Raw genomic sequence first — 26,356 nt, 5'->3', positions numbered from 1 at the left:
GGTCAACAAGGACCTCTGGCACAACAAGGGGAACTCCCCAGGGATGGGTTGGTTGGGTCAGTAGTCCAACTGGGAGTGGCATGCCCTGATGGCCCCCTCCAGATGAAGGTGGGGGGGCCATCAGGGTGACAGATGTGCCAGATGTCCAGTAGGGAGTACTCCGTCAGGATCTCCCCAAGCATGCCTGGCTCTGCTTCCTGCTTGATCGGTCCCATGCATCTGGGTTGATATCAAAGTCCCCGCTGAGGACCAGGCGCTTGCAAGGGTTGAGGGTGCTGATGTAAGTGGCTGCTTGGCGGAAGAAGTCCGCCAACTCCGCGTCCTTCACAGGGGTGTACATGTTCAGAAAGTTCAGGACCAGCCCCTACACTCGGACCTGGAGGTGCAGCAGGTGGCTTGGTGCCACCTGAACGTCGTGGAGAACCTCCAGCTGCAGGCCTGGGGAGAACAGGCTGGTCACCCTGCAAGAGGTGACTGAGAGTTGACTAAAAAAGACCTTGTCTCTTCACTCCAGCTGCCAGCTAGACTTGTTGGCCAGAGTTGTCAAGGTCTCCTGCAAGAATACCACAGGTTACCCTCCCTCTCGAAGGAAGGAGAGCACCTGGCATCTCTAGAGACCCTTCCTGCAGCTGTAGACATTGAGGGTTATGATCTCATGGCTAAAGGGTGGTTCAGATAATTAATCAGGGGCCTTGTGTGTCACAACACCTGATGTGGGGTTCCCGGCTTCTGCAGCCCTTCCATAGGTTTAGAGGGCATCTATGAAACTGCGGGCCTACCTATAGATTCGAGACTTGCAGCACTTGGGGCCCCTGCCTTCCCCCACCAGTGCCCTTGCAGTGTTGAGGACTCCTCAGCAGTCCAAGGTGAGCTGCACCTTGCTGATTAACTGCCGGGTGAAGTCATGGTCAAGGAATGCAAGTAGCTCACCCTTGGGGACTACTTGGACTGAGAGGTCTGCAGGTTCCACAGAGCCTGCTGGTTCTCAAGCATCCTCTTCCTCATTCTGGGGCTCAGTGGGCTCCTTGGCACTGTCTGAACCCCCCAGTCCACTAACACCTCTGACTTGGGCTGGGATAGGGAGAGCTCTGCAGCCCCTTGGGAGAGGGGTGGGGGTGAAGGTGGGGGTAGGACTACCTCACATGATGGCAGGGCAGAGCTGGAACCCTGGGGGTCTGTGTGGGGTCCCTGACAAGATCAGTCTGTCGGTCAGGGGACCCTACCTCGACCCCCTCTGGGGTGGGATCACAGGGCGGGTTGGTAGAAAGGTTATTCTGGGAGGCGGGGGGAGGAGACCCGTCAGGCACTGGGGTAGCATCAGTGCCCACCTCAGAGTATATGCCCCATCAGGACTTACGGGGTGAGTCCCAGGGGCCCCATCTCCCCCAGGTCATTGGAGGGGGATAGCTCTACTACCTGACCTACCATTGGGTCAGCCAAAGCCTCAGCATCCATGGTCTTGGGGGGCAGGCCCTGGCTTGCAGAGTGGGGGGGTCTCCTCCATGGGCTCCTGCTTGGGACCGGCCAGCAGCCCCAAGGCCTCCTCCACCGGCATTATCTGTTTCATCCTTCCCAGGGGTGGGGTGTCGGCCGCAGCTGGGGAGGCCCCTGGAAGCTGGGTCATCCTTACCCCGCATGTGCTGGTCCTGGGAGGTGCTGGTTTTCCACCTCAGAGGGCTCCAGCTGCGCCTGGGCCTTCCACTTGGCTTTGTGCTTGGAGGGAACCTGCACCCACTTAGCCATGGAGTGGTCCTTGGGTGGACAAGCTCCAGCTGGAGAGGGTAGGGGTTGGGGGGGTGAGGAAATTGTAGCAGGGGCATGGCTAGGGGTGGGCGTGCCCTGCTCCTTCTCTCCCTTTGGCTGCTGCATTTTTTCCTGGGACTCTGCCAAACTTGGTTGGGGGGTGGGGTCGCGGGGGAGCTGGGTGTTGTGGGTGGAGTGTCATTGGGGTGCTGGTGGCAGGGGTGCCCCTCTTGCTAGTGGGACCCATGGATGCCTTCCCTGCCGGGTTCATGGGACACTCGTGATGCAAGTGCCCCAGGGCATGGCACTGGAAGCATCGCAGGTCTCCCAGTGTATAAAACACCCTCACCAGGGCCTCCTGAAAAGGAATCACAAGGCACCCTCAGCCTCCAGCCATGCTCCCGCCACCAGCTGGATCATGACCTGGCAGTGGAAAAAATGCATGTGGCAGAGGCTGGGGTCTTGGCACCCCAGCAGGAGGGCCACCACTGGAGAAATTACCCTCCCCTGGGTTTGGGGCTGGGGGAGTAGGGCCCAGTTGGGAATATAGGGTGGGATGGAGCTGAGGACCACCCGGGTCCCCAGCTCTTCTAGGGGCTCAAGGGGGGATGTATTTGCTCTCCACCATGAGCCCCTTCTCCATTGCCTTTTGTGCAGCAGCCTCTGAGGAAAGGAAAAGGCCCCCGTGCCATGAAAGCAGGAGGCCGCCATGAACTTCGGGGCCCCCACCACTCATGCCAGGGCCGGCACCCAAGTCTCAAAGTGCAGGTCCTCCTGCTCAGGTAGCTGGCACTTCACCCCGTGCCTGCAGGTGAGTGGCAGAAAGGGGGTCCCACCACTTGAGGGTCACCCCACAGCCACCTGTGCATAGCTGCAGTGCCCTTGCTGGGTGGCCACCTTGGTGGGGCCAGAGCTAGGGCCAGGGCCAGACTGAGTGGGTGTGCTGGCTGGTGTTGCACACCTGGTCCCCTTAGATGCTAGTGGTCTAGGCCAGGGGTCGGGACCCTTGCCCTTCCCACTCCCAGCTGTAGTGGAGGCTGAAGTGGAGCTCTTCCCATTGTCCTTGCCCTGGGTCCCTGATGGGCCCCTGAAGGGCTTGGGATCCCCTCCAGGGGGGGGAGGGGAGGAGCTAGCTGGGGGAGACTCTCTGCCCTCCACCCCCACTGGAGTCTTGTTTGCCCTAGCAGTGGGGATTACAGGCCGGGCTTGTCTATCCCTCGGGGGGAGGGGGTTGGTTGGACTCTGCCCCTGGGGTGGGAGTTGTAGAGACATGCACCCTCTCAGGGGGCTGGCTGGAATCTGCCCCCAGAATGGGGGCTGCAGGAAGTTCTGTGGGGGTGTCTGTCCCCCCTGAAGGCTTCTGCTCTGCCATTGCATCACATAAGGGAGAGGGAAACCAAAAAAAGAAAACAAAAAACCACAGAAGGGCTAATGAATCCAATAGAGGCAGGCTAGGGCTGGGGGTGGGGTGGGGGTGGTGAGGTGAAGCTCACTGAGCTACAGCCCCCCTGGAAACTGGGCGGGCTATGCTCAAGGAAGGTGGGGGAGGGGACACACACACAGAAGGGCTGGGGAGACTTGAGCTGGCTTACTCAGCCACACAACGAACAACAGGACACAAGGAGTGGACTATAGGACTTACCACACAAAGGCAAAACACACAGGGGAGGCTGCTGAGGCAGATGTAAAAGATGGTTGGAGCAGTGGAGGGGCTTCATTTGCTGAAGCCCAGTCCAGGAGCCCCTCAGGCCTCCATCCAGGCACTCAGCAGCAGGCAGAAAACAAAGCACAGAATCAGATGCAGTGAGGCAGCTGTGAGGGAGTGCAGGAGCAAATAGACCATTAAGGAAGTAATCCAGTGCAGGTGTGGTGCAGGGCAGTGCAAGGCAGTGCAGTGGGGAATACCCCCCTCTCCTGAGCTGGGGGGGAAGGGGGGTAGTGGCAGCACAGGCAGCAGTAGCAGTGGCAGCAGCAGCGGCAGTGGTGGTAGCAGCCGTCCAGGTCAGACACCCCAGGTGTTTTCCAGGTGAAGATGAAGGTGGGGGTGGTTTGTCTGAGGTAGCTAGGGCAGGCAAGGTACACTTTGGTACTAATAGTGGTGGTGGGGGAGGGTCCTTTAGGTAATGCAGGCCCTCTCCCCGGGCTGTCCCCCGACTGTGGCTTGGCAGCAGGCCAGAACAGGAGTGCAGAAGCTGGGGTGCGGTGTAGTGTGGTGGGATGTGGTGGGCCCCACTCGGGGGGCAGCGGCGTGCAGCAGAGGATCTCCCTCATGGCGGGGTGGCAACAGCAGGGGCAGGGGCAGGAGCAGGAGCAGGAGCAGGAGGGGGTGTGGCCAACTGCCTCCCAGAACCTCCTGAGGGCAAGTAGTCCTGAGCTGCTCACCAGGGCAGCTTTTTATACAGCTGGGACCAGCACAGGTGTTGGCCTCAGCCTCTAGCTCCCCTTGGCTGCAGATCTGGGAGGAGCTGGGCAGGGTTAGTTTGCTCCAAGTGGCACAACTTGACCCACACCAAAGTGCATGCTCAGGCACATGTGCTGAGGCACAAATTTCCAGCACAAATTTGTGCTGCTGCTATTTGAATTTCTGTAAGCACACGTGCCTGCATGTGTCTATTGGGCTCAACCCCACATGCAGGGGCATGCTCTTGCAGCAGCAAAAATAGTAGCAGCACAAATCTGTGCTGCTACTTTTTGCAACAGTGCAAAGCAGATTTGTAGATCCAATCACTAGAATTCTGATTATCTGCTATTTGTATTTTTATACCATACTCATCACCATAGTATCTTAGCTCTTAAATATTATGTACAACCCAGCAAAAATGACCAATTGTCTTCTCACAGATTTAGATTATAAATGTAAAGTATCCCATGGTGCCAGAAACTGTCTTAAAAATATAAGACAAGGCCAAAGAAGCAAGCTTTGTATTTGTTCTTTAGTTCATAGTCATTGTTATGTCTTCCAGGAAAGATTCTTTATGTCCAGGCAGCTTTATTTCCTGCCTTTGTCTCCTGTGTGCTTCTTGAGACTGAATACCATGATCTTCATGACAACAGGTTGTGAGATGCAGGTAAAAGAGTAATTTCTTAATAGTAATTACTTCTTACATAGTCTAATATCAACATATTTAAAGACAGATTTTTAGAACAATATGTAGAACTTTCAGATGCAAGAGAGACCCCAAAAGCAGAGAGGATAGTTGGAAATTCCTCTTTCACAAATACTTTCTGAATACACTGTTGGGCAGTTGCTTATTAGTCTCCTTCAGCTAGAGTGTCACAAGACTATATTTTTAATATAATATTAATATTGCTGGGGCTCTGTTTTATAATGTAAGTTAAAATCACAGAATCATAGAAAGTTGGACTTGGAGGTACTCTGAATGCTTATCTACTCTGTCCCCTAAGCCCAGCACAGGATCAATTGTACGTTAATCATTCCTGATGGATATTTCTCTAGTTTCTTCTTTAGCTCCTTAGATTGTGGGAAATGTTGCAGGATACTCCCTACCACAATTTTTTTAGGACTCAGTCTCTTAGTTTATGTTGTAAAAACATACCCAAAAATGCTGGTGTGTAGCAGAAAGCTCCCTTTTCCTCTTGCCTGCATTTGCTCTCCCCTCTTTGGATATGTTTCTCTTTTTCTACCTTTTCTTCCTTCCTCTCTCTTTCACTTTAAGATAAGGAATTGTGTTTTAAAATTTGTGTGTGCGCATTTTGTATCTCCCCTTGTAGTTTGGTATTTTTATCTATTTGTGCGCCATGGCATTGGTAGCTTATATTTTATACTCCTCACCTTTCATCTTTCAACTGAATGTATTTAGTTTCATAAGTAAGTTATACATTGTAACAATGTTAACAAGGGCAGGAATCAAACTGTCCTTCCCTGTATCAGGCTGGCCCCTGAAAGAGTGAGTGAATCAGTGAATGAATATGTAACATGGTAGCAGACAACAATTAACACCTGGGACACTGCAGATCAACCAACGGAAGAACTCAATAGAAGACAATGTAACAACCGGGAAATCTCTAAACATCACTGATCGAGGGCTAGAAGCCCTGGCCTGAGTTAATCAACACCGGGGACCAACTTTTGGGCTGAATATCTCCAGATCGACCACTCCCAGAGCCCTATTCAAAATTCATCAACAGACTTCCAAAACTTCACGTTCATGCGGATGACCCCTGGGGCCGACAAATGCCATCCAGTAGCCACCGAGAGGGGGGAAGTCCCACGAGGGTCAATGACCCCTGGATTGGGCAAACCTGAAAACTGGGGAGTCACCAAAGTCTGCCAAGGACAGATAAAAGGCAGTGAAAAGTGACCCTCAGTGGTGCCCTCTTGATCTCCAACTTGACCAGACCTGTCCAGCCAGAAGGACCAGCTGGCGACCCCCTTCTGGAGGATAACACCACGCTGAAAGAAGCCTCAACTGGCCATTGATGGCAGACTCCAGCGCTTGTAGGATAGGTATACCTGACTCTGTAGCTTGCTACTGTGTGTGTGTATGTGTGTGCATGTGTGTGTGTGTGTGGGGACCAGCCCCAAGGTTTATGATTTAACTCATTACAGTGTTTCAATCTGCCTAATAAACTAGAATTTTAAGGATCCCGAGTTGGACATTTGTAGCCAACAGGTGGATCAATGTAATTTAGTTTCATAGAATCATAGAAAATTAGGGTTGGCAGGGACCTCAGGAAGTCACCTAGTCTAACCTCGTGCTCAAAGCAGGACCATCCCTGATAGCTGTAAAAGCTTGGCCAGACCCACACATGAAATTTAAATTGTTAAATTGCTAAAACAATACATTCTGTACAAAAATGCGAGTTTGTTGCTGGGACCACGTGAAAGAAAGCAATCCCAAATTGATCTCATCTCCTGTGTTACACCTCCTGTGTTAATTGCAAATGTACCCAATGCTTATTATGCTAAATTGGCCTATGTGACTGCATCTAACCCAGTGGTTCTCAAGCTTTTTTGTACCAGGATCCATTTGTAAACATTGATGGCCAGTCTCGACCCAGTGCCCCTCACTCTGGATCTGCTGCTCGCAGGCCCCAGTCCTCCAGCGTGTAGGGCAAGGGGGGGCCCCCAAGCTGTCCCTTGCAGGCTGGAATTCTGCCACAGTTTCCCATGTTTTTCTCCTTTAAAAGGAGAATCCATTTTTAAAACCTGTTGATCCATTTTTAGTTTGTTTGTGACCCTTTCATATATTCTTGTGACCCACTTTTGGGTTATGACCCATGGATTGAGAAACACTGATCTAACCTACCTACCTCACACCCAGTGGCCTCTGATCCTCACTGATACACATTTGCATTCACTAATAAAGGCATATTTCTCAAAATAGGCGTCAATCTCTAAATGTTTATTAGCTAAACCAGTCTATTTGCCTCAAACTCATACCTATCATATCTAATAGCCTCTGATCTTTATTACCTCACTTTACACTTTAACAGACCTACTTTGGTCTAATAAATGTATCCCAGGTACCCAAAATAACTTGTAACACCTTCTCTTAATCAAGACATATCTCTCAAAACAGGCATTCAACGTCTGTTAAATATCTCCATAAGCCATTTGATGCAGCCCCATTGTTAAAGTAACCACCGAAAGATAGTAGTGTATACTGTGATCAACTTCCTAACGGTACCTCATTCAATCAATACCCATCCCATTTGATTCCAAACTAATGAAAACCTTGCAGAAGCAAAACAAACACACAAAACAGGATACAATTGTAAAATGTTAATTCCGTTCTTCCCTGCTTTGTTCAGACTTTGATTAACCAACTATCATGAAGGAATGCTTTGAAGCTACATAATTGAACAAGTATAAGAAGGAAAGAGTTGCCAGCAAAAAGTGGGCATCTTTTTCAGAGGGAAAAGAGAGCCTGCAACCTGCTCCCAGCTGGACTAAGGCAATGGATCTAGAGTTTGAAAAAGCTGAAGAATGAACCAGCTTCTGGCCTGCATGAATAAAGAATCTCCTGCAGCTAATATGAGGACTGTGTGGTAATATAGCTCATTTATTGAATACTGAGAAAGAGTCTTTTTTCTGTCATTGAGTTTTATAGCTTGTTGGTAGTTATTAAAGCAAGCCTTTCTGTTATTAATCAACTGAGTGTTGTATCAATTCTTAAAGCATTAGGTTTAGAAATTTGGTTTCTAAATACAACAATCCCCAAGTACATCATTTCAGCCAGGGCTTTGTCAAGCTGGGCTTTAAAAACCTCCAAGGATGGAGATTCCACCACCTCTCTAAGTAACCTGTTCCAGTGCTTCACCACCCTCCTAGTGAGAGAGTTTTTTTCTAATATCCAACCTAAACATCCCTTGCTGTAACTTGAGACCATTAGTCCTTGTTCTGTCATCTGTCACCACTAAGGACAGTCTAGCTCCATCCTCTTTGGAACCTCCCTTTAGGAAGTGAAAGGCTGCTATGAAATCCCTCCTCCATCTTCTCTTCTGCAGACTCAGTAAGCCCAGTTCCTTCAGTCTTTCCTTGTAAGTCATGTGCCCCAGACCCCCAAACCATTTTTGTTGCCCTCAGCTAGAGTCTCTCCAACTTATCCAGAGCAACAAGGGCACACTGCTGACTAATATCCATCTTACTGTCCACTGTAACCTCCAAGTCCTTTTTTGAAGAGCTGATGCTAAGCCAATGAGTCTTCAGGCTGTAGTGGTGCATGGGATTCTTCTGTCCTAAGTGCAGGACTTTGCACTTGTCCTTGTTGAACCTCATGAGATTTCTTTTGTCCTAATCCTCCAATTTGTCTAGGTCACTCTGAATCCTAGCTCTAGCTACTAGTCCTAGCATAATTTACTATTCCCCACAGCTTGGTGTCACCTAAGAACTTGCTGAGGGTGCAATCCATCTCATCTTCCAGATTGTTAATAAAGATATTGAACAAAACTGGCCCCGGACTGACCCCTGAGGCACTCCACTTGACACTGGCTGCCAACTAGATATTGAACAATTGATTACTACCTGACGAGCCCAAAGAGCCAGCCACCTTGCAGTCCATTCATCCAACCCATATTCCTTAGCTTGCTTGCAAGTATGCTGTGGGAAATGGTATCAAAAGCCTTGCTAAAGTCAAGGTATAGCATGTCCACTGTTTTCCCTGCATCCACAGAGTCAGTTATCTTGTCATAAAAGGCAATCAGGTTGGTCAGGCATGACTTGTCCTTGGTGAATCCATGCTGATTCTTCCTGATCACTTTTTTCTCTTCCAAGTGCTTAGAAATGGATCCCTTGAGGACCTGCTCCATGCTTTTTCCAGGAACTGAGGTGAAGCTGACTGGTTTGTAGTTCCCCAAATCCTCCTTCTTCCCTTTCTTAAACATGGGCACTATATTTGCCCTTTTCCTATTGTCCAGGACTTCCCATGATTGCCATGAGTCCTCAATGGCCAGCAGCTCTGTAATCACATCAGCCAACTCCCTCAACACCCTTGGATACATTGAATCTGGCCCCATGGACTTGTACACGTCCAGCTCTTCTAAATAGTCCCTAACCTGTTCTTTCACCATTGAGGGCTACTTATCTTCTCCCCAAACTGTGCTGTCTGATGCAGTAGTCTGGGAGCTGACCTTGCCAGTAAAAAGCGAGATAAAAAAGGCATTAAGTACTTCAGCCTTTTCCTCATCATCTGTGACTAGGTTGCCTCCCCAATTCAATAAGGGACCCACACTTTCCCTGACCTTCCTCTTGTTGCTGACATACTTATGGAAACCCTTCTTGTTACCCTTCACATCCCTTGCTAGCTGCAACTCTAAATGTACTTTGGCCTTCCTTACTTCATCCCTGCATGCCTGAGCAATATTCTTATACTCCTTCCAAGTTGTTTGTCCAAGCTTCCACTTCTTATAGGCTTCCTTTTTGTGTTTAAGCTCACCAAAGAGTTGTCTGCTAAGCCAAGCTGGTCACTTGTCACATTTGCTATTCTTCCTGCACATTGGGATGGTTTGTTTCTGCAACCTCAGTAAGGTTTCTTTAAAATACAACCACTTCCCCTGGACTCTTTTCTTCCTCAGACTGGCCTCCCAAGGGATCCTGCCCATCAGTTCCCTGAGGGAGTTAAAGTCTGCTTTTCTGAAGTCCAGGGTCCATACTCTGTTTCTCTCTTTCTTCCTTTTGTCAGGATCCTGAACAAAATCATATCATGGTCACTGCTGCCCAATTTGCTCACCACTTCTATATTCCCCACTAATTCTCCCTTGTTTGTGAGCAGTGGGCCAATGTGCCAGGGCACCTTTGGTACCTGCCACTTTAAGGACTTGAGCAGGCAGCAGAGCAGCCTGTGGGTGACTGCATTGCCAATCAGAGGTCACATGGCCATCAGGAGGCTGCCTGATTGGAGGATGGCCTGGCTTGTGGAGAATAAGAACAGGCCCTGAGCAGCAGAGCTGACAGTTGCTACAGGGAGCTGAAGGAACATCTCCCAGCTGGAGCTGATGCTCCCAGAACACCTGGAGGTTCGGGGTAGGAACTATGGGGCTGGAGGAAGTTTCTGATCCTGGGGAATGACCTGCTGGGGCAGGATGGTGTAGTAAGGCTGCCTGTGGCAGGGTGGTCCCCAGGAAATGCCCCACCAGTTGCTTTCCTAGAGAAAGGTGACTATGGGACACCTTATATCCTCATCCCCCACAATGTGGTGAGTGACCCTGTAGAAAGGACAGGTTCAAGGCCCAGGTATTTCAGCAGATGCCTGAGGTCTAGGGGCTGTAGGGCCCAGAAGCCCCAGTGAAAGGGTGGTGTCATGATCTCAGTAGGGAGACATGTGAGGGAAGAGCTGAATGGTAGGCCACATAGAGTAGGGCTCATATGGGGGGCCTGATGGGCTGTGCAGGGGCTGCATAGAGTAGGGTTTGTGTGAGGGGCCTGAAGGACTGTGCATAGGCCAACCCCAGTAGCTTGACAGTGTGAGGGGGCAGGAGTTGAGGCCCAAGTGAGGGGGGCATGTGGTCAAGGTAAGTCTCTGGGTACCTGAGGCCAAGTTTGGGTCAGAGGCTGAGTGCAGCTCAGCAATGGGGCTGGGGGAGCTAGGAGTAATTTGGATGCCATCTGAGAGGCATGGGACACAGGAAAAGGGTGGTTGGAGCTGTATATCATGCTCTTGGCATCAGGCCATTAAATGGGCAGCCTCCTGCCTATAAACATCAATTAAGTTACATCAAAGGTGTGGCAGTTGAGTTAGGTGGGTGGACTGCTTTAGACAGGTGGGCCGGCCAACATTATTACTGACCTCAGGATGGCCCCCTGTCACAGTCAAGAAGAGCATGGCCCCTAGTTGGTCTCTCCAACACTTGCATCAGGAAGGTGTCTCCAACACCCTCCAAAAACTTCCTGGATTGCCTGTGCACTGTTGTATTGCCCTCCCAGCAGATGTCATGGTGGTTGAAGTCCCTCGTGAGAACCAGGGCCTGTGATTTGGAAACTTCTGCTAGTTGTCATTCCGCTGGGGAGGAGGCTCTTTTCAGCCAGACTGGCTGACCTCCATGACTGGGCTTTAAACTAAGCCCGCCAGGGGATGGGTGGATAACCGCCAATGCAAGCCCACTAGGCAACTACTGCATAACCAGCAGGTTAGGGCACCCAAGGGAATCCACATCTACCCCAGCCCTGGAATGGTGTCTGCTCGGGAGTGCAAGGAAGCCTAGGGCTTCCAATGGGACACGTACATGTCTGTACACCAATGCCAGGAGCTTGGGGAACAAACAGGAGGAACTGGTCCTCTTGTTAAGCAAGAAAGACTACAATCTCATAGGGATAACGGAGACCTGGTGGGACTCCACCTATTACTGGGGCACAGGTATAGATGGCTATACCCTGTACAGGAGAGATCGTGCAGATAAAAGGGGTGGGGGTGTAGCTCTCTATGTCAAGGAAAGCTACACATCCCTGCAAATTGACATTGGTACCCAGGGAGGCTAACTGGAATCCCTCTGAGTTAAAATACATGGGGAATGTGGCACAGGGGACATTGTGGTAGGAGTTTACCACAGACCTCCTATCCAGAAACAAGAGCTAGACCAGAAATTTGCCAGGGAACTCACTGAGGCTGCATGCTTTCGGTGCATAGTTGCCATGGGACACTTTAACTACCTGGACATCTAATGCGAAGAGCACTTGGCCAAGTCCAATTGGTCACAAAGCTTCCTCATATGTGTGGATGAGCTCTACCTGACTCAAGAAATCTATGAACTGACAAGAGGTAAAGCATTGCTGGACTTGGTACTGGCCAAAGGGGATGATTTAGTCAGTGATCTAGGAATCAGTGGAAAGCTGGGTGATAGTGACCACGAGCTGATCACCTTTACTATCCATTACAAAGCTGGCAAGTCAGTCAGCAATGCAGAAGTCCTCAACTTTAGGAAAGCTGACTTTGACAAGCTCAGGAGGCTTGTTGCTGAGGCCCTAAAGGACCATGACCCGACAGGAAGAGGAGCCCAAGAGGAGTGGTTGCTCCTCAAGGGAGAAATCCTGACAGCACAAGGGTTGCCCATCCCATCTTGGAGGAAGGGTAGCAAAAGGGCACAGCAAGCAGGGAACTTGAGGACCTCCTTCACCTAAAAAGAGAGACTTATAAAGATGGAAGGCTGGAATAACCACCAAGGAGGAGTACTCAGCACTGGTCCGTGCTTGCAGGGAGCGGATCAGAAAAGCCAAGGCTGCAACTGAACTGCATTTGGCTTTACATATCAAGGATAATAAAAAGTCCTTTTTCAGATATGTAGGTAAGCAAGGGTAACACTGGACCCCTGCGGAACCAAATGGGACAACTGATAACTGACACCCAGGAAAAAGCCAGCCTGCTCAATGGGAATTTTGTGTCGGTCTTTCATCAGCCCAAAGGGACCACCCTGCCTAGCATAATGCAGGGCGGCCAGGGTGAGGGTGTATTTATACCCAGCATCAGTGTAGACCTTGTAAAGGAACACCTTGAGAGGTTGCACATCTTCAAGTCAGCTGGTCCTGACAGATTACACCCTAGAGTACTCAAGGAGCTACCAGGTGTCATAGCCCAACCATTGGCAAAAATATTCAAAAACTCGTGGTGCTCAGGTGAAGTACCTGAAGACTGGAAGAAGGGCAATGTGGTACCCATCTTCAAGAAAAGGCGGAAAATAGATCCCGGGAATTACAGGCCAATCAGCTTGACCTCAATCCCCAGTAAGATTCTGGAGAAAATTATCAAAGAGATCCTTGTTGATAAGCTGGCTGATGGCAACTTCCTGAGGGACAGCCAGCATGGGTTTGTCACGGGTAGGTCTTGCCTGGCCAATCTCATCTCCTTCTATGACCAGGTGACATATCGCCTGGACAAGGGAGAAGAGATTGACAAAATGCTAGGTACTCCACCTCGGGGGAGGGGGGGGAACCCACAGCACACTTACAGACTCAGCTGTACTATGCTCGCTAGCTGCCTATAAGCACGTAAGGGGCTGAAAGAGACTTGGGGGTCATGATTGACCACAAGATGAACATGAGCCCACCAATATGATTTTGCAGCTGGCAAAGCAAACAGAACTCTGGCTTGCATCCATAGATGCATCTCAAGTAAACCTCAGGATGTCATCCTCCCGCTGCACTCGGCCTTGGTGAGACCGCAGTTGGAGTACTGCATCCAATTCTGGGCTCCACAATTCAAGAAGGATGTCAAGAAGCTTGAGAGAGTCCAGAGGAGAGCCATGGGCATGATCAGAGGGCAAGAGAACAGGCCTTATGAAGAGAGGCTGAGAGCCATGGGACTTTTCATCCTGGAAAAGCACTGGCTCAGGGATGACCTGGTGGCTGCCTGTAAGTACATAAGGGGTGTGCATCAGGATCTGAGGGAACATCTGTTCACCAACGGCCATAAACTCCTCCAAGACTGTTTTAGGCTGGACATAAGGAAAAACTTTACTATCTGAGACACCAAGGCCTGGAATAGATTCCCTCCAGAAGTGATGCAGGCACCTACTCTGGACTCATTCAAGAGACGTTTGGATGCTTATCTTGCTGGGGTCCTTTGACCCTAGCTGACTTCCTGCCCCTGGGGAGGGGGTTGGACTTGATGATCTTCAAGGTCCCTTCCAGCCCTAATGTCTATGAAAGCCTCATCTACCTCATCTTCCTTGTCTGGTAGTCTATAGCAGACACCCACCAAAACATCAGCCTTATTGCTATCCTCTCTAACCTTAGCCCTGAGACTTTCAACAGGCTTATCTCCAGTTTCATACAGGAGCTCTGAGCAATCATATGGCTCTTTTTCATAAAGTGCAACTCCTCCTCCTCTTCTCCCCTGCCTGTCCTTTCTGAACAGTTTGTACCCATCCATGACAGTGCTTCAGTCATGCAAGCTATCCCACAAAGTCTCTGCTATTCCAATCACATCATAGTTCCTTGACTGTGTGAGGACTTCCAATTCTTCCTGCTTGTTTACCAGGCTCTGTGCATTTGTGAACAGGCACTTGAAGTGACTAGCCAATTTGCCTTACTTTCTCAGGAAGAATGAAGCCTCCGCTGTTGCCCCCTCCAGCTTCTGCTTCCTCCAGGTCTCTTGCTTCCCCACTTACCTCAGGGTTTTGTTCTTCATCCCCCTGTATGATAGATGACTATGATCCAACTCTTTTAATAAAAATATAATAATAATAATAATAAAAAACAGTGTCCACAATATGCACATCCTTCATGCTGAATGGCTATAAAAAAGCTATTTTATGAGTCTATTTCCATACAAATGAATTTTAATAAAAATAACACTTTATTTCTACATGTAGCTATACATGTGTTAATATGGAGATTATTGTGGCTGGTTTCAAGTGTCAAGTTTCAAATGTCTTTGTTTTCTTTCTATAATGTACCTATCATATTATTTTTGCAGCTGGTGGTGACTTATTCATATGGGTAGACAAGAATCCAAGCTCCCCTCAAGATCCTCATGCCTAAGAGCAACTGACAATATTTAGTGACTTGCACCAGTTGTTCATTCTTCCAGGAACGTAAATAGATATTCTCTCCTCCCCTTGGCATGTCAAGAAGTAAAATGTGAGCCTTATATTATCATCCATGTACACTAATATATAGACCAGCTTTACATGAAAATGTACTAGCCCATGAACAAAATCTACCCTTGTCCTTGAGCCCCATGATAATTATGATGAGAAATTAATGCTATCTTATTTAGCAGTCAAATAAAACATTCTTGTCTCCATGCAGACAGATGAGGAATGTTTTATAAGGCTGCAGTTTAAGGCTGTGTGTAGACAAAATAAGGGGCATGTATGCACGACACTTTAGAATGGGTTAAATGCTTTTGCACTGCTTTAATAGTGTTGGTGTTTGCATGCATCAGCGGCATATTGTGCAGTAATTCCAGCCACTGTAGCAAATTCGGTGGTGTAATGCACCTTAAATGACTTGGGGCGTTAAATGACTCCTCAGAGGAGTTTTAGTTTGCTCCCTACAGCTGTGGAGCGAAGCAGCAGGCTCCGTGCAGCTCAAGGGCTCTACAGGAAGCCCATGCAGGCAGCCTGGCAGCAGCCTGGGAAGGCAGGCTCCGCCCAAGAAAAAAAAACAAATGGCAAGCCTGATCTTCCCCCCACTCCCCCCTGGGAGCCTGCCTGCCTAAGTTGCATAGGAGCTCTGTGCTTCCCTTCATGGCTGCAGTGCCCCCCGGGACCGCCTGAGCCAGGTGCCTGCAGGTGAATACCGCCTTGGGGGGGGGCTGCCACTGCCACGGAGGGAAGCACCACCCAGAGCCCAGGGATCGCTCCACACACCAGCAGCTCATCCTCCCCTCCCCACCGCCAGAGAGGCAGGTAAATTCAGGTGTGTGCACGACACTGGGGTTTAAAGGGCCCTAAACTGAAGTGTTGGGTTTTTTAATTTAGGGCTCCTGTTTTGTCTACACATGTCCTTAGGTTCCAAAACTGAAAATTATTGTGAGATAGTCATTCCACATTATGTTATGAAATTATTTTATTCTTAGATTTTGTACCATACTAGAAGCACTCTTTTTGATCCTGTCTACAGTACAAGTTTGTTTCAGTTTGAAGTACTATAAGCTTACTTATATATTTTTTTTCTTCAAAAGAGTAGAACAGTTGTATCTGAACTATAGAATCAAATACATAATAATTTAAATTTTGCTTCCCTGCTGATGCACAGGGATATATGTCAGAGGCATTTTTGGTTTATTACCATGTAGCACAATCACAGGATCTGTATAGAGATGATCCATTTGTATACATTATTACTTATATGTGATTATTAACATGAAAGTGAATGGTTGCCATTGATCTCTATTGCTAATCTGCATTGACTTTACTAATGATAACAGAAATTTAAGTATTTAGGAAGTGTTAACATTTTATTTTTAAATGTGTACTTCATAAGCTATCTACTGGATGCTTGAAACGCCTTCATTGGATAGTGACGAACCCAACATTTTATTTGTAATGGAAATCATTTTCCCCCTTGTTTCCCTGGTGGAATGATGTTTTGGTAATATCGTTTTTATAATATGCATCTTCAGGGACACATTAAAGCCCATGAAATAAACAGTAACTAAAAGAAGACAAAAAAATGCCAATTAATTCTTAAGACTAGATATAAAGTTAGTTAATGACTTGGAAGAGTGCATTGTATGTACACAGTAGCCCATACTTAGAATGCTACTGAAGCCAGGCAGAAGGCAGGGTAAATCTGCACTTTATAGGCTAACCAAATTGGACCTAAATAAGCTTTTGTAAGCAGGAGCTTACTTCATCAGATGCTACCTCTCTCTACTGAAGTCAACAGGGATGTTGCCACTGCCTTAATAGGAACCTAACTTTGGCATAAATTTCACTACATGTTTGGAAAGGTAATGCTTGAACAACCGGGCTGCATACACACATGCAGGCACGTGCACTTGCAGCAGCTCAAATAGTAGCAGCACAAATTTGTGCTGGAGATTTGTGCCTCAGCACACGTGCCTGAACATGCACTTCGGTATATAATATAACAACCTGCCCTGGTAAGCAGCTCAGGGCTACTTCTCCTCAGTTGCTTCTGAGGCTTGGCCAGTTGGTATCTGGGGACACTAGCCCCTTGTGCCAGCTAGACTGCTGTAGCAGCCCTTACATGGAAGGGCCCCTGCACCCTCTACCCACTGCAGCAGTCTGGCAGCTAGGGCTGCTGCTTGGCTTTGACCTGCTGGCTGCCGCCACCTGTAACAGCATCTGGCCCCTTGGACCTACAGCCCCATGTCTGCATGCCTGCCAGATCTAGATGGGGACCAAATGGCCACCTGGGCTGTGGCATGGACACTGCAGCAGAGCTGCCTGCACCTCTGTGCCAGTTGCCAGTGGGCTGTGGCTGCACAGTTGGCCTGCATGTGGTATTGATGCTATATGTGATCCCACCCTGCCATCTAAGCAAATATCACCTGGAAGATGTGCTTATTGTGGTGGTCTGCTTTGAACTGTCGAAGCATGTCCTCCTGGCCCGAAATGGCCAGAAGGTCAGCCACCTCATTTGCCCTCCAGCTGGGTCCCTGGTGCCAGCCCTGGGCAGACTCCTCTGCCTGGGTCCTGCCACTTGCTTCAGTAGCAGGAATCCTGATGTTCCCTGTTTAAAAATTGCAAATTCTCTGATAAAAAATCCCAAATTCTCTCATTAAAATACCCCAAAATCTATATTCTTCCATGATTAAAATGAAACACCATTATAAGAGAGAGAGATCAGTCAGGAAATGTTTTATTGATATATTTACAATTTTAAAGCAATTTGGATGCCTACCAGTGCCTCTATCATCATAATACAATACATTCTAAATATCTTTATATGCTTAGGTATTTACTTTTGGTTTTTTATCCTAGAAAAAACAGAGCTTCCCCTGCCCCCTTCGCTATCCAGGATGTGAGGGGTGTGTGGGGGCTGTGGGCCGGGCCATTGAGGTGCTCATGGCCTGCTGCAGGCACAGCCCTGAGGTGGTGTGGCACCGCCTGAGACCCAGGGGCTGCACATGGCACGGAACTGGCCCAGCCTGCTGGCGTGCACCTTCAAACAAGACCAGGACAGCTCCTGCCGCCATCCGTGGCTCCTGAGTGCATGTGTTCCAAAGGCAAGTGCTTGCTTGTCTGGATGCGACCCCTGTGAATATCTGAGAGAATCAGCAGTATGGTTCCTGAAGCAAAGATTGATAAAGGGCATAAAAGTATCTGAACATTTATATGGGGAGGCAGGAGATGTGATCTGGAGTAGTTACCAAATATATTAATGGTTAATATGATCCTCAAAGGAAGATTACATATAAACAATTGCTCAAGATGATGTTCTTTGCAAGCAGGAAGAAACAAATTGATGTTGAGAAAAGATAGACTTTTCTGGGTTTCAACAGTGTCTATGTGATAGTGAAATTCAGAAGCACTACTAGTACTTTTAAGAGAAAGTCTGAAAATACAGTAAAAGTTAGACTCAGATTCTTGAGGGAAGCTACAAACATTTTTAGCACATTGAAAACACAGGGGCTAAAGGAGGAAAGGCTGTATATGTTGATTTGGATATAAACTATTTGAGGCCTTATGAAGAGAGGCTGAGAGCCATGGGACTTTTCATCCTGGAAAAGCACTGGCTCAGGGATGACCTGGTGGCTGCCTGTAAGTACATAAGGGGTGTGCATCAGGATCTGAGGGAACATCTGTTCACCAACGGCCATAAACTCCTCCAAGACTGTTTTAGGCTGGACATAAGGAAAAACTTTACTATCTGAGACACCAAGGCCTGGAATAGATTCCCTCCAGAAGTGATGCAGGCACCTACTCTGGACTCATTCAAGAGACGTTTGGATGCTTATCTTGCTGGGGTCCTTTGACCCTAGCTGACTTCCTGCCCCTGGGGAGGGGGTTGGACTTGATGATCTTCAAGGTCCCTTCCAGCCCTAATGTCTATGAAAGCCTCATCTACCTCATCTTCCTTGTCTGGTAGTCTATAGCAGACACCCACCAAAACATCAGCCTTATTGCTATCCTCTCTAACCTTAGCCCTGAGACTTTCAACAGGCTTATCTCCAGTTTCATACAGGAGCTCTGAGCAATCATATGGCTCTTTTTCATAAAGTGCAACTCCTCCTCCTCTTCTCCCCTGCCTGTCCTTTCTGAACAGTTTGTACCCATCCATGACAGTGCTTCAGTCATGCAAGCTATCCCACAAAGTCTCTGCTATTCCAATCACATCATAGTTCCTTGACTGTGTGAGGACTTCCAATTCTTCCTGCTTGTTTACCAGGCTCTGTGCATTTGTGAACAGGCACTTGAAGTGACTAGCCAATTTGCCTTACTTTCTCAGGAAGAATGAAGCCTCCGCTGTTGCCCCCTCCAGCTTCTGCTTCCTCCAGGTCTCTTGCTTCCCCACTTACCTCAGGGTTTTGTTCTTCATCCCCCTGTATGATAGATGACTATGATCCAACTCTTTTAATAAAAATATAATAATAATAATAATAAAAAACAGTGTCCACAATATGCACATCCTTCATGCTGAATGGCTATAAAAAAGCTATTTTATGAGTCTATTTCCATACAAATGAATTTTAATAAAAATAACACTTTATTTCTACATGTAGCTATACATGTGTTAATATGGAGATTATTGTGGCTGGTTTCAAGTGTCAAGTTTCAAATGTCTTTGTTTTCTTTCTATAATGTACCTATCATATTATTTTTGCAGCTGGTGGTGACTTATTCATATGGGTAGACAAGAATCCAAGCTCCCCTCAAGATCCTCATGCCTAAGAGCAACTGACAATATTTAGTGACTTGCACCAGTTGTTCATTCTTCCAGGAACGTAAATAGATATTCTCTCCTCCCCTTGGCATGTCAAGAAGTAAAATGTGAGCCTTATATTATCATCCATGTACACTAATATATAGACCAGCTTTACATGAAAATGTACTAGCCCATGAACAAAATCTACCCTTGTCCTTGAGCCCCATGATAATTATGATGAGAAATTAATGCTATCTTATTTAGCAGTCAAATAAAACATTCTTGTCTCCATGCAGACAGATGAGGAATGTTTTATAAGGCTGCAGTTTAAGGCTGTGTGTAGACAAAATAAGGGGCATGTATGCACGACACTTTAGAATGGGTTAAATGCTTTTGCACTGCTTTAATAGTGTTGGTGTTTGCATGCATCAGCGGCATATTGTGCAGTAATTCCAGCCACTGTAGCAAATTCGGTGGTGTAATGCACCTTAAATGACTTGGGGCGTTAAATGACTCCTCAGAGGAGTTTTAGTTTGCTCCCTACAGCTGTGGAGCGAAGCAGCAGGCTCCGTGCAGCTCAAGGGCTCTACAGGAAGCCCATGCAGGCAGCCTGGCAGCAGCCTGGGAAGGCAGGCTCCGCCCAAGAAAAAAAAACAAATGGCAAGCCTGATCTTCCCCCCACTCCCCCCTGGGAGCCTGCCTGCCTAAGTTGCATAGGAGCTCTGTGCTTCCCTTCATGGCTGCAGTGCCCCCCGGGACCGCCTGAGCCAGGTGCCTGCAGGTGAATACCGCCTTGGGGGGGAGCTGCCACTGCCACGGAGGGAAGCACCACCCAGAGCCCAGGGATCGCTCCACACACCAGCAGCTCATCCTCCCCTCCCCACCGCCAGAGAGGCAGGTAAATTCAGGTGTGTGCACGACACTGGGGTTTAAAGGGCCCTAAACTGAAGTGTTGGGTTTTTTAATTTAGGGCTCCTGTTTTGTCTACACATGTCCTTAGGTTCCAAAACTGAAAATTATTGTGAGATAGTCATTCCACATTATGTTATGAAATTATTTTATTCTTAGATTTTGTACCATACTAGAAGCACTCTTTTTGATCCTGTCTACAGTACAAGTTTGTTTCAGTTTGAAGTACTATAAGCTTACTTATATATTTTTTTTCTTCAAAAGAGTAGAACAGTTGTATCTGAACTATAGAATCAAATACATAATAATTTAAATTTTGCTTCCCTGCTGATGCACAGGGATATATGTCAGAGGCATTTTTGGTTTATTACCATGTAGCACAATCACAGGATCTGTATAGAGATGATCCATTTGTATACATTATTACTTATATGTGATTATTAACATGAAAGTGAATGGTTGCCATTGATCTCTATTGCTAATCTGCATTGACTTTACTAATGATAACAGAAATTTAAGTATTTAGGAAGTGTTAACATTTTATTTTTAAATGTGTACTTCATAAGCTATCTACTGGATGCTTGAAACGCCTTCATTGGATAGTGACGAACCCAACATTTTATTTGTAATGGAAATCATTTTCCCCCTTGTTTCCCTGGTGGAATGATGTTTTGGTAATATCGTTTTTATAATATGCATCTTCAGGGACACATTAAAGCCCATGAAATAAACAGTAACTAAAAGAAGACAAAAAAATGCCAATTAATTCTTAAGACTAGATATAAAGTTAGTTAATGACTTGGAAGAGTGCATTGTATGTACACAGTAGCCCATACTTAGAATGCTACTGAAGCCAGGCAGAAGGCAGGGTAAATCTGCACTTTATAGGCTAACCAAATTGGACCTAAATAAGCTTTTGTAAGCAGGAGCTTACTTCATCAGATGCTACCTCTCTCTACTGAAGTCAACAGGGATGTTGCCACTGCCTTAATAGGAACCTAACTTTGGCATAAATTTCACTACATGTTTGGAAAGGTAATGCTTGAACAACCGGGCTGCATACACACATGCAGGCACGTGCACTTGCAGCAGCTCAAATAGTAGCAGCACAAATTTGTGCTGGAGATTTGTGCCTCAGCACACGTGCCTGAACATGCACTTCGGTATATAATATAACAACCTGCCCTGGTAAGCAGCTCAGGGCTACTTCTCCTCAGTTGCTTCTGAGGCTTGGCCAGTTGGTATCTGGGGACACTAGCCCCTTGTGCCAGCTAGACTGCTGTAGCAGCCCTTACATGGAAGGGCCCCTGCACCCTCTACCCACTGCAGCAGTCTGGCAGCTAGGGCTGCTGCTTGGCTTTGACCTGCTGGCTGCCGCCACCTGTAACAGCATCTGGCCCCTTGGACCTACAGCCCCATGTCTGCATGCCTGCCAGATCTAGATGGGGACCAAATGGCCACCTGGGCTGTGGCATGGACACTGCAGCAGAGCTGCCTGCACCTCTGTGCCAGTTGCCAGTGGGCTGTGGCTGCACAGTTGGCCTGCATGTGGTATTGATGCTATATGTGATCCCACCCTGCCATCTAAGCAAATATCACCTGGAAGATGTGCTTATTGTGGTGGTCTGCTTTGAACTGTCGAAGCATGTCCTCCTGGCCCGAAATGGCCAGAAGGTCAGCCACCTCATTTGCCCTCCAGCTGGGTCCCTGGTGCCAGCCCTGGGCAGACTCCTCTGCCTGGGTCCTGCCACTTGCTTCAGTAGCAGGAATCCTGATGTTCCCTGTTTAAAAATTGCAAATTCTCTGATAAAAAATCCCAAATTCTCTCATTAAAATACCCCAAAATCTATATTCTTCCATGATTAAAATGAAACACCATTATAAGAGAGAGAGATCAGTCAGGAAATGTTTTATTGATATATTTACAATTTTAAAGCAATTTGGATGCCTACCAGTGCCTCTATCATCATAATACAATACATTCTAAATATCTTTATATGCTTAGGTATTTACTTTTGGTTTTTTATCCTAGAAAAAACAGAGCTTCCCCTGCCCCCTTCGCTATCCAGGATGTGAGGGGTGTGTGGGGGCTGTGGGCCGGGCCATTGAGGTGCTCATGGCCTGCTGCAGGCACAGCCCTGAGGTGGTGTGGCACCGCCTGAGACCCAGGGGCTGCACATGGCACGGAACTGGCCCAGCCTGCTGGCGTGCACCTTCAAACAAGACCAGGACAGCTCCTGCCGCCATCCGTGGCTCCTGAGTGCATGTGTTCCAAAGGCAAGTGCTTGCTTGTCTGGATGCGACCCCTGTGAATATCTGAGAGAATCAGCAGTATGGTTCCTGAAGCAAAGATTGATAAAGGGCATAAAAGTATCTGAACATTTATATGGGGAGGCAGGAGATGTGATCTGGAGTAGTTACCAAATATATTAATGGTTAATATGATCCTCAAAGGAAGATTACATATAAACAATTGCTCAAGATGATGTTCTTTGCAAGCAGGAAGAAACAAATTGATGTTGAGAAAAGATAGACTTTTCTGGGTTTCAACAGTGTCTATGTGATAGTGAAATTCAGAAGCACTACTAGTACTTTTAAGAGAAAGTCTGAAAATACAGTAAAAGTTAGACTCAGATTCTTGAGGGAAGCTACAAACATTTTTAGCACATTGAAAACACAGGGGCTAAAGGAGGAAAGGCTGTATATGTTGATTTGGATATAAACTATTTGAACAATGTGACAGATAATCCAATGCAGATGTCTCACTGTGACATTACAATAGTATCAAATGCCACGGAAAGGCACAAGAGTAAATACAGTGACATAAAACCCTGGCCAGCACATATACACAGGACACTGTAGTAATGCAGACATGTACAAAGCCCCACTCCAAATAATGACGTTTTTCAGATTCATCACAAGGAAGTGCTACTAGGATTCGGCTTTTAGTAACCTTTGGCACAAAAGAAAGAGTAGAAATTGACTCTCATTAACAAAATATTTCCTAGAAAGCTCAGGTATTTTAAAAATTGATATCACCACTGCCAGGCTGAAATACTGGAAGACTACTTTTGCTTGACAAATAGAGAGATTAACAATGTCAGCAACAACAGAGCTTAATATATTAAAAAACTTCTTGGGAATTAATTTTCTGCTATCTGATAGCAACTTCAAGACATTCCTGAACCAAAAAAAGTGTTGAAATTATTTAAACTAAGTTTAACTTAAATTAACTTGTCCTGTAGTCTTGTTTCAATTCCTCAGTGAAGCTGGTATATATTACCAACTGCTTTCAGCTTGCATTAGGAAGTTCAAATGAAAATGTTATGTCTTTATAAACTATCATTCAAAAACATGATAAACATGAGACACCACCTTTAATTAAAATATCTTTCTCCATATGCACACATGACACAGCAGCTCATAAAAAATGTCACAGCTACTAAGCTGCCTGTACATCTTGGTCTCTATGGCCACGTCCAGATGAGTGAGCATGTGCCTGCTGCTGTGTCTCAAAGCAGTTTGAGATGCCACAGGAAGCATGCTAGGAACGAAAAAATGTTCCCTGTGCTACATATTTGCAGTGCGGACTGTAAGCGTCATACCAGGAAATTCTAGTAAAAAAAAAAACCACGCAGGAAAAAAGTGGTGCAGGGTGCACTTCTGGAGTATGCTCAGAAGTAACCAGAGGCTGGGTCCTCCAAAGAGCAGCTCTGGCACCTGGACTGAGCATCTCTATGCCTGCTGCATGCCCCTGCTGCTCCAGCACACTGTCTCAGTGTGCTGGAGCAAACAGAAGTGGGACAAGGCTGGCAGCAGTGGCCTGGACCCAGGCTCTGTCCCAAGTAGGCAGGGAAGTGGAGGTGGAGGGAGGGACTGTGGAGGTGCAGGAGACTGTGTTGGGGTGGACAGACTGTGGGTGGAGGGACTGCGGGGCTGGGGGGGACTGTGTGGGAGGGGCTAGGTACCCCACCCATTCCCCTGCACAGTGCACAGCCTCCCCCACCCCCGTAGCAGCCACAGCAGCCAGCAGTCGGCCAGCAGGGCGCTCATGGCCCGCTGTTGGAGGAGGACCCCAGTGGCGTGCAGCGCTGCCTGAGACCCAGGGGCTCCATGTGGCACATAGCACCAGCCCAGATCACTGGTGTGCACCTTCAGTCTGGACTAAGCCAATTCTTGCTGCCACCTGGGGCTCCTGGCACTGCAGGCAGGAGCTGTACATCATCAGGCCAGACCAGCTCCTGCCTCCATGTGCCTTGTGTGCCATCAGGCTGGACCTCCATGGAGCCTCCCAGCCATGCAGTCCCTGCCTGGGTTTGGCAGTTGTGCAGCCATGGGGCCACAGATCTAAGGGGACGGATGCTGTCACAGGTGACAACAGGTCACAGCCAGGCAGCAGCCCTCACTGCTAGACTGTTGTAATGGGTAGAGGGCACAGAGGCAACTCTAGGTTAAGGCCAGTCCAGCTGACACAAGGGACTAGTGTCCCCAGATAGCAATTGGCCGGGCCTCAGAAGCTCCTGAGGGCAAGTAGCCCTGAGCTGCTCGCTAGGGCAGCTTTTTATACTGCTGGGGCCAGCAAATAGCCCTGTGGCTGCTGGCCAGGTTCCATGCAGCAGAATCACTGCCGCTGTAGCCCCAGAAGACCCCCAGGACCCCAGGTAAGGCTACTGGTGCCAACCCAGTGCTGGCCCCAGCCTCCCCTACTATCCCCAGGTTAACTTGCCATGTGCCAGAGTGCGTGTGGCACAGGCATTCCCCAGGGTCAGTAGGAGAGCCGCCACTAGTTGTCCTTGGGGAACCAAACGTCCACACCATGTGCAGATGTGGCCTCTGAGTGATCTGAGTCTCCTTCTCAGATCATTATATTGCAGATCCATATCAGCTGTAATAAATTTGTAAATTTCTCTAATAACTTACTCTGAAGAGATGGGTCATCCAAGAAATCCTCATGAGCTTCTTTAATTTCTCCAGGCTTTGATTCACGAAATTCACTCCTAAGAGAGATTTTCCACCATCTGAAAATTACCTATGATTGAAAAAAGATCTTGTCAAAAATTAATGAAAACCAAATAGCGTATATAACATTATTGAAATTTAAATTTATGGTTATGCAAGAACTATTCCATTACTAAGTAAACTTAGTATAGAAATTGTCATACTGGATCAAAACATCAAAGGGGGCAAGAGGGCACAAAGGCCCCCATGGCTCACCAAAAGCATCCGGGAATGTCTCCAAACAAAAAAGGAGGCATACACCCGTTGGAAGGGAGGGGCCATCACAAGAGAGGGCTATACCTTGGTAGCTCGGGAATGTAGGGGGGTGGTCAGTAAGGCCAAGGCGGAAATAGAGCTGGGACTACTGACCCAGATCAAGGACAACAACAAGTCCTTTTTCAAATACATAGGGGGGCAAAAGAAGGTGCCAAGTAATGTGGGGCTTCTGCAGGACATGCTAGGAAATCTGGTCATCTCACCTGACAGTAAAGCTGACATTCACCTGACATTTGCCTCCGTATTTCTGAGGAGGGACCTGGATATCTCCCTCACTGGCCCCCCCGAGGGCCCTGTGGGTGGCACACCCAGGGCTAGGGTTAATGAGGACCTTGTCAGGGAACTTCTAGAGGGACTAGATGTATTTAAATCCGCAGGTCCTGATGATCTCCACCCCAGAGTGCTGAAGGGACTAGCAGGGGTCATTGCGGGACCTCTGGCACAGCTCTACGAGCACTCATGGCACTCGGGCGATGTGCTGGAGGACTGGAAAAGGGCCAACGTGGTCCCCATCTTCAAAAAAGGGAGGAAGGAGGACCCAGGAAAATATAGGCCCATGAGTCTTACCTCGGTTCTGGGGAAGCTTTTAGAAAGAATTATCATGGCACATGTCCAGGAAGGGCCAGCAGGGGAGGTTATGCTCAGGGGCAACCAGCATGGGTTCATTAGGGGCAGGTCTTGTCAAACCAACCTGGT

At 47.8% G+C, this 26,356-nt stretch overlaps 1 protein-coding gene across 1 annotated transcript in view; it reads right to left on the bottom strand.

The window, feature by feature from the left end:
- FBXO36 (F-box protein 36) overlaps positions 1 to 26,356 on the bottom strand; it is a 97,240-nt gene that overhangs the window by 10,535 nt on the left and 60,349 nt on the right. The window contains exon 2 of the mRNA XM_006035068.2: positions 25,307 to 25,415. Coding sequence (XP_006035130.1) covers positions 25,307 to 25,415 — 109 coding nt within the window. The remainder of the gene's footprint in view (positions 1 to 25,306; positions 25,416 to 26,356) is intronic.

The sequence above is a fragment of the Alligator sinensis genome, unplaced genomic scaffold, assembly GCF_000455745.1.
Source record: "Alligator sinensis unplaced genomic scaffold, ASM45574v1 scaffold792_1, whole genome shotgun sequence".
In the NCBI taxonomy this organism is placed as follows: domain Eukaryota; kingdom Metazoa; phylum Chordata; order Crocodylia; family Alligatoridae; genus Alligator; species Alligator sinensis.
The sequence above is the reverse complement of the archived record's forward strand: the minus strand, read 5'-3'. Positions and strand labels throughout refer to the sequence as shown.